The sequence below is a fragment of the Thamnophis sirtalis genome, unplaced genomic scaffold, assembly GCF_051295495.1.
Source record: "Thamnophis sirtalis isolate CommonGarterSnake01/CBP01778 unplaced genomic scaffold, rThaSir2_p1.2 scaffold_4, whole genome shotgun sequence".
NCBI lineage: Eukaryota > Metazoa > Chordata > Lepidosauria > Squamata > Natricidae > Thamnophis > Thamnophis sirtalis.
The window spans coordinates 6,023,066-6,031,652 of NW_028261384.1; the positions used below are offsets into that span (position 1 = coordinate 6,023,066).

Consider the following 8,587-nt stretch of genomic DNA (forward strand, 5'->3'; position numbering starts at 1 on the left):
TTCCAGCCCCTCTGCCTCTTCCCTCTTCCTGGATTCACTCAGATGTTTTTAAAAGAGTGGAAGAATGCGTGCATGTGCACAGGCTGTGAGTTTTAAAAACGTCTGAGTGAATCCAGGAAGAGGGAAGAGGCAGAGGGGCTGGAAGTGTGTGTTCCTATAGTATTTTCCAGCCCCTCTGCCTCTTCCCTCTTCCTGGATTCACTCAGATGTTTTTAAAAGAGTGGAAGAATGCGTGCATGTGCACAGGCTGTGAGTTTTAAAAACGTCTGAGTGAATCCAGGAAGAGGGAAGAGGCAGAGGGGCTGGAAGTGTGTGTTCCTATAGTATTTTCCAGCCCCTCTGCCTCTTCCCTCTTCCTGGATTCACTCAGATGTTTTTAAAAGAGTGGAAGAATGCGTGCATGTGCACAGGCTGTGAGTTTTAAAAACGTCTGAGTGAATCCAGGAAGAGGGAAGAGGCAGAGGGGCTGGAAGTGTGTGTTCCTATAGTATTTTCCAGCCCCTCTGCCTCTTCCCTCTTCCTGGATTCACTCAGATGTTTTTAAAAGAGTGGAAGAATGCGTGCATGTGCACAGGCTGTGAGTTTTAAAAACGTCTGAGTGAATCCAGGAAGAGGGAAGAGGCAGAGGGGCTGGAAGTGTGTGTTCCTATAGTATTTTCCAGCCCCTCTGCCTCTTCCCTCTTCCTGGATTCACTCAGATGTTTTTAAAAGAGTGGAAGAATGCGTGCATGTGCACAGGCTGTGAGTTTTAAAAACGTCTGAGTGAATCCAGGAAGAGGGAAGAGGCAGAGGGGCTGGAAGTGTGTGTTCCTATAGTATTTTCCAGCCCCTCTGCCTCTTCCCTCTTCCTGGATTCACTCAGATGTTTTTAAAAGAGTGGAAGTATGTGTGCGTGTGCACAGGCTGTGAGTTTTCAAAACATTTGAGTGAATCCAGGAAGAGGGAAGAGGCAGAGGGGCTGGAAGATACTATAGGAACACACACTTCCAGCCCCTCTGCCTCTTCCCTCTTCCCCAACATCCTCCCCCACAACCCCACCCCAGCCACTTACCAGTTCTTTCTTCTTCTGGTTCTTCTTCTGAGAACTTTTCAGCAGCAAGGTGCGGATGGGCGGGGCGAGTGAAAGAGCGAAAGAGGGAAGGGAGCATTCCAGTACGGGGCCTCTTGACCAACGGGTACGGGAAAGCACGCTAAATTTCACCACCCGGTACAGCCGTACCAATCCATGCCGATTGAAACCCATCCCTGCTGTGCATGCTCCTGTGCATGTGCCTCACCCCTGCGCATGCATGCGCAGCTCCCATGTGCACCTCGTACACCACACACACGCACGGCAGGGACCTGAAAACCAGGTGGGTGGTGGGAGGCCTGAATGCATGCCTGGTGGAACTGAGCTGGGCCGACGGCTTGTGTGCCTGCAGAAAGGGCTCTGTGTGCCACCTGTGGCTGGCGAGCCATGGGTTTGCCATCACGGGTGTAAGCTAATTCCCTGCTTGACCCTTCCTCTTGACTGCCCGTGTTGCTCAGGAGCAAATGCAGAGCCTTCGCTGACTCCAAAGCATGCCCTGATGCCCAAAATTTGTGCTAGATTCGATAGCTCCGAATTGCTTGCAGATCCCCAATCCCAGCTGTGTGTAGGTATATCTGGAGGGGGCTCCGGAGAGCCCTCTTCTGCCTCCTTTCTGGCTCTTATACTTTCCACAACGCAGGAACAGATTCCGCCTTCTGTGCTTTCAGTTCTTTGGTCTAGATCTGTGAGGGCAAACCTGTGGCACACAGGCCACAGGTGGCATATGGCACCATTTCTGAGGGCACACACGGCGTTGCCCTGTCGGTTCATCTGATTTTTTTCGGCCTTGGTTTTTGTAGAATATTCTTCTATTTTAAACTAAAGGGCCAGCAACAGCCTATGCTGCGCCCTGATTGGCTGGGACGCAGCATAGCCTGTTGCTAGCCAGCTAACGCTCTCTGATTGGCCGAGGTACTGTGTCAGCAGTTGCTGGACAGTACTCGGCTCCCTATTGGTTCTCTCGTTTACAAACCCCATATAAATACCTTGGCGTGGTTCCTGTTCGTTTGAATCGCTGTCATCTGTTTCTGTTCTTCAATAAACCTTTTGCTTGTTTGAAGTCCTGGCTCCTGCGTCTTCCATCCGCCTTCAATCCACAAAAGTTTTTGGCTGTTTTTCGCTTTCCGGAGGCTTCATGGAAACCTCTAGAAGCTTCCATAAGGCAAAAAAAGACCCAACGGACAACCCGGAAGTCTGATCCCGAACTTCCGGTTTCCGTGTTGGGCTGTTTTTCGCCTACCCCAGGCTCCAACAAAGCCTCTGGAGCCTGGGGAGGGTGAAAAACGGACCTATGGGCCCCACCGGAAGTCGGGAAACGGGCCGTTTCTGGCCTCTGGAGGGCCTTGGGGGTGCAGGAGAGGCAGTTTTTATTCCTCAGGCTCCAAGAAAGCCGTATGTGCAGGGCAGCGGGTGTGTGTCATGTGAACATGCAGGGGGGGGCATTAAATTACGGGGGTAGCCACGTGAGCGCATGCAATGGCGTGCGCTTGTGCTTTTGGCAGCCAAGGTGAAAAGGGATCGCTATCATTGGTCTATGCGTGACCCGATTAAAGCACGCCAACTAAATCACGTCGCAAAAAACCGCAATGTCATCAACGCGACCACAACAGTGCGCCGACAACAACGCGCCGACAGAAGCGCGATTTAAGTTAAAGTAAGGGTTAGGGTTAGGTTCAGGGTTAGGTTTAGGTTTAGGGTTTACAGCGCACTTCTGTCGGCGCGCTGTTGTCGGCGCGGTTCATCGCTCATTCGTCGGTGCGGTTTAGAACTCGTGGTTTTGTTGCCGCGGTTTAGTTGGGCGCACTTTTGTCGGTGAACCAGTCTATGTTCTGCTTCCTCATCCCTTGTCTCCTCCCTTTCTCCTTCCAGCTGCAGTCCTTGGCCTACGTCAAGCTTCACGGCCTTCTCCAGACGGCTTCAGCCCCCAGGAAAGAACAAGCCTGTTATCTCCTGGGAAAACTGGAGACCCCACTCAGGGCTTCCCTGCACACCAAGTCAGAGACCTTCTCCTGGCTGGTGCCCATCATCCGGACGTTGATGGACCAGTGTTACGACGCTTTGCAGCTTCAGCACTTCCTCCCGTCTCTGCCCCCCACCAACGGCAGCCCCACCTTCTACGAGGACTTCCAGATCTTCTGCACCCACCAGGAGTGGCTCACCTTCATTGAGAAGCACGTGAGTCTACCTGCCCGAGATCCTAAGCAACATTTATTTTGGAATAACAGCGCCAGAAGGGACCTGGGGGGGGGGGGGGTGTCTTCTACTCCAGAGGTCCCAACCCCCAAAGCGTGCATGTGTGTGTGTGTGTGTGTGTGTGCATCCCCACTTGCAGAAACCCTAGGCAAGTGTGGGCATGCATGCGCCATTTCTGCAAGCAATGGTGCACACCAGAGGTGGGTTCCTACCAGTTCGCACCTATCCGGTCGAACCCGTTTGTTCAAATCTACCGAACCGGTTAGAAGAGGTTCCACCAGTGGACCTGGAAAGCAGCAGGCCACACTTACAGAAGAGGTTCCAAAATTTTTTGAAACCCACCACTGCCCCCCCACCCACACACACAGAGACAGACAGACTGACAGAGAGAGTGAGAGAGAGAAAGAGAAAGAAAGGAAGAAATAAATAAAAAAAGAAAAAAGAAAGAAAAAGAGTGAGAGAGAGATAAAAAAAGAAAAAAGGGACAGAGAGACAAAAGGAAGGAAAGAGAGAGAGAGAGACAAAAGGAAGGAAAGAGAGAGAAAGGAAGGAAGGAAGGAAGGAAGGAAGGAAGGAAGGAAGGAAGGAAGGAAGGAAGGAAGGAAGGAAGAAAAATAACCACATGGCTAGCAAGACACTCCCACCAGGTCACATGGCCGGCAAGCCACTCCCAGAAAGGAGGCCACACCCACAGAGTAGGTTCCAAAATTTTTGAAACCCACCACTAGTGCACATGCCCGCCATTTGTGTTAATGGGGCTGCACGTGTTTGCACGCACTTTCCTGCTGCTTGCATGGAACTACACTCACACACACACACACACACACACACACACACACACACACAAACACACTCCTTCATCGCTGGTCCGCAAAGCGAAAGAGATTGGGGGAGCCTCTTGTAATCCAACCGCCTGCTCACACAGGAGACCCTTACAGAATAACAGTGTTGGAAGGGACCTCGGAGGTCTTCTAATCCAGTGGTCCCCAACCCTCGGTCCGCGGACCGGTGCCGGGCCGTGGAGTACCTGGCACCGGGCCGCGCAGCGGCCGGGGGCCATGCAACGGCCGACTCTTCACTCATGCAGCGCCGTCGCCGGAGGGGGGGAGCTGCGCGGAAGCACAGGAGCAAGTGAGGCAAGGAGGAAGAATCCCCCGCTACTACACCACCTCCGCCCCCTCCCCGAGTCAGCCGTCCCCTCAGTGAACGCCTCCGCCTCTTTCTCCTTTCTCGCCTCAGTCGGCTCGCCTGGAAGCGAGGCGAGGAGGGGGCAGACCATGCGCTGGAAGCGGAGCCCTTGGAGGCCCTGGCGGCTTCCCCGGCGGTCGTTGCTGGCCGCTCTCTTCTTTTTCTCGCTGTCCTCCTCGGCTCAGTCGTCTCCGAGTTGCCCAGGGAAGGGGCGACGCGCCCGGGACGGAGACGGCGCTTCCCCGCCCGGCCTTGGCTTGTGAGAAGGAACGGCGGGAGAGGTAGAGAGAGAGAGAGAGAGAACGTCGGGCAGCCGAGGGCGGGGGGGGGTCTTTTGAGGGGAGATGGGGGGTGTGCGATTTTGGCGCGCGTGCGCCCTCCGCGCACGGTGGAAAAGCGGCGGTCTTGCCCACCCCTTCCCTGCCTCCCGCCCGCTCCAGTTGCCGCAGCCAGGGGTGGGGGCTCGGTGCCTGAAGTCTCTTGCCTCTCTTCCAAAATTTCGCCAACGGGCATCGGTGAAGCGCGCTCTTTCTCTTCCTCACAAAACACATTTCCTTTCCCCCCTCGCGTAGTTATTGGCGATATGGACTCTTGGAGGCTGCGCTCCCGGGTCGCGTTTCCTTTTTGCAGCCCACGAGAATGCCTGGTTCTGAGCCTCAAAAAACGAGAGTTCTCTTAAGGCTGCAAAAAAGGAATATACTTTGGTCCTTGAAGCGCTTTTCCTGTTATTTGGACATTATATATATACGTACATACATACGTACGGTATGTATATATGCATGTATGCATGTATGCATGTATGTGTATGTATGTATATATATATATATATATATATATATATATATATATATATATATATATATATATATATATATATATATATATATATATATATATATATATATATATATATATATATATATATATATATATATATATATATATATATATATGTTTTTATTTGTGCTGATAAATATAACAAAGGCAACAGTAAAAATATTGGGTTTCTGTCTGGATGGACTCTTGTGACGAGCCTAATGACAGAGAGTGGAAGTGTGACCTTCCTCCCACCTTGGGCATACCAGGGGTTGGATGGACTCTTGTGACGAGCCTAATGACAGAGAGTGGAAGTGTGACCTTCCTCCCACCTTGGGCATACCAGGGGTTGTGACTTTAAGTATATATATATATATATATATATATATATATATATATATATATATATATATATATATATATATATATATATATATATATATATATATATATATATATATATATATATATATATATATATATATATATATATATATATATATATATATATATATATATATATATATATATATATATATATATATATAGTCTGTAAGTCTGTAGTCCATAATATAGTGATGATTTAAAAACAAATTAGTTGAGCACATGGAATCTTTTTTCTTTTAGTATATTTTGGAGGTGGGGGCCCACTTTGTTATTTAAGATAGTATCTCCTTTTATATATGATAGTGAAGATACCTAATACTCCCACCCCCTATTTCCCCCACGACAATCAATGTGTCCTCGCGAACAATGCCCCCCCACCCCTGCGCGCGCTCAGCGGGCCACGGCAAAATTATCAAAGGCTGACTGGTCCGCGGCGATAAAAAGGTTGGGGACCACTGTTCTAATCCACCACCCTGTTCAAGCAGGGACCCTTGCCCTGCCCCCTCCTCTCTTCAAACTTCACCCTCTTCCTCTTCCTCCCTTCCGGCACTGATGACATTCCCTAGTTGGGTCATGAAACGCCTGCAAGAAAATCACCCAGCTCAGAGAGCACCAAGGAACAGCCCCCTCCCCGCTAGTCCTTCCTCCTCCTCCTCCTCTTCACAAACCCCCACTTCCTTCTAGCCCTGATGAGGTTCCCTAGCTGGGACATGAAACGCCTGCAAGAAAATCCCCCAGCTCAGAGAGCACCAAGGAGCCCACAGCCACCATCCCCCTCGTGATCCGACAAATGTGCGCTGACAAAACTGTGGTGACAAAACCGCGGCGTCATCAACGCGCCGACAACAGCACGCCGACAGGAACGCGATTTAAATTAAGGTAAGGGTTAGGGTTAGGGTTAGGGGTTTGGTTTAGGGTCAGGTTTAGGGTTAGGTTTAGAGCGCGCTTCTGTCGGCGCGCTGTTGTCGGTGCGCTTCAGCACTCATTCGTCGGCGCGGTTTAGAACTTGCGGTTTTGTCACCGCGGTTTAGTCGGGCACACTTTTGTTGGGCGCCCTTTTGTCGGTGCACCCGTCTCCCTCCCTTCCTTCTCCCTCCTCTCTGTGGGAACCTGTGTTTCCAAAATACCTGGAGGACGCCTGGTTCTGCCTCCTGTCCTGCACTCTAGGACAATCAATCAAACCTGTGTACCTCCTTCCGTGTACGGGCGTCTCTCAAATGATGACCATTCATTTAGCAACCTTTGGGTAACCTCCAGAATTTTCCGTTTCCAACACTTTTAAGTTTTGCCCGCTTTTTCGTGTCCTCTCACTGTCCTGCTTAGTAACTTTCCCGGCTGGGTCTCCCACGCAGGTGCAACCCACCATGGCCCAGTTTGAAATGGACACCTTTGCCAAGAGCCACGACCACATGTCCAACTTCTGGAACTCCTGCTATGACGCCTTGTTGAGCAGCAATCAGAGGAAGGAGAAGGAGAAAGCCGAGAGCCGGAGGAAGTTCCAGGTAGGTGGGCAGGCAGGTGGGCAAGTGGATGGTTAGACAGGTAGGGGTGTAATAGGGATGGATGGGTTGTGAGGAGGGCAGGTGCAAAGGAAGTGAACAGATAGGTGTTTGTGGCCAGGTGTGTAGGGCAATGGGTGATTAAACTGGCAGGGATGTAGTAGGGCGCAGGTGGGTTGTTAGGAGGCTGGTGCATAGGTATGTGGGTGCTTGGAGGAAGGTCCGTAGGTAGGTGGGCAGGTGGGTGGATGTATAAGTAGATGGATAGTGTTCTGACACACACACACACCCCGTCCTACACCAAAGCACGACGAGACAAAGATACTTCAAGGATTTATTAACACAGAGACCAGGCCTTGGCAGCAATCCAACACAAGCAAGACATTGGCAGCAATCCAGCACAGACTAACCTTGGCAGCGATCCAGCCTGCCAAGCTAGCCACAAGAGTTCTCCAGCTCTAGTGAATACGTTGACTCCTGCAAAGAGGCATGTCGACAATCATTCCTTTTATAGTCTTGAGAGGAGCCTAATTACCACCAGCTGAGTGCAATTATCTCCTGTAACTGCGTAACTGTTCCTTGCGCCTATTAGCTCTCCGTTACCGGGCATCCAGGAACAACTCCCTTGTCTCCTTCCCCACTGCTTCAATGCATGACGCCAGGATCACACTCCCTTGTCTCCTCCCCACTGGTCCAAGGCTCAGGCGCCTCCTGGTGGCCAACCAGCCTCTCTGCGCCCTGCTCGGTCGGAACCCTGTCCAGGATCCTCCACATCCTCCAGAGCCGACTCATAGGGCCCCTCGCTGTCGGAGTCTGGTGGCAGCTCCAACGGCTCCTGCTGGGCCACAACAGATAGGTGGGTAGTTAAGCAAGCAGGTATATAAATACATAATCAGGTAGGCGTTAGGTGGTCAAGTATGTAGGTAATAGGTGGGCAGATGGATAGGCAGGTGGGCAATTGGATGGCTAGGCAGACAGGTGTGTAATTAGGTAGAAAGCTGGGTAGTGCAGTGAGCAAGTGTGTGTGTAGGTACATGGTCAGGGGAATGATTAGATGGGCAGGTGTAAGTAGATGGACAGGTAAGTGATTAGGAGGACAGGTATGTAGGTAGGTGGCTGGTTAGACAGACACTATTTTTTTTGTATTTTTTGTATTTATTGGACATTTATAGGCCGCCCTTTTCCCTGAGGGGACTCAGGGCGGCTTACAATCAAAAAGGAAAGGGAGTGTAGGACAGTACAAAAAGAAATGTGAACAAAAGTAAATTAAACAATAAAACTCAACATTCACTCAACATTCGGGAGGGGCGAAAATAGACTTATCCCCAGGCCTGACGGGCTAGCCAGTTCTTGAGGGCTGTGCGGAAGGCCTGGACGGTGGTGAGGGTACGAATCTCCACGGGGAGATTGTTCCATAGTGTCGGAGCCGCAACAG

General features: G+C 50.8%; 1 protein-coding gene across 1 annotated transcript in view; it reads left to right on the forward strand.

Moving 5' to 3' along the window:
* Nucleotides 1-8,587, forward strand: part of NBEAL2 (neurobeachin like 2) — a gene marked incomplete in the record, with an annotated part of 184,090 nt that overhangs the window by 127,756 nt on the left and 47,747 nt on the right. The window contains 2 exon segments of the mRNA XM_087712408.1: nucleotides 2,939-3,244; nucleotides 7,006-7,155. Coding sequence (XP_087568534.1) covers nucleotides 2,939-3,244; nucleotides 7,006-7,155 — 456 coding nt within the window.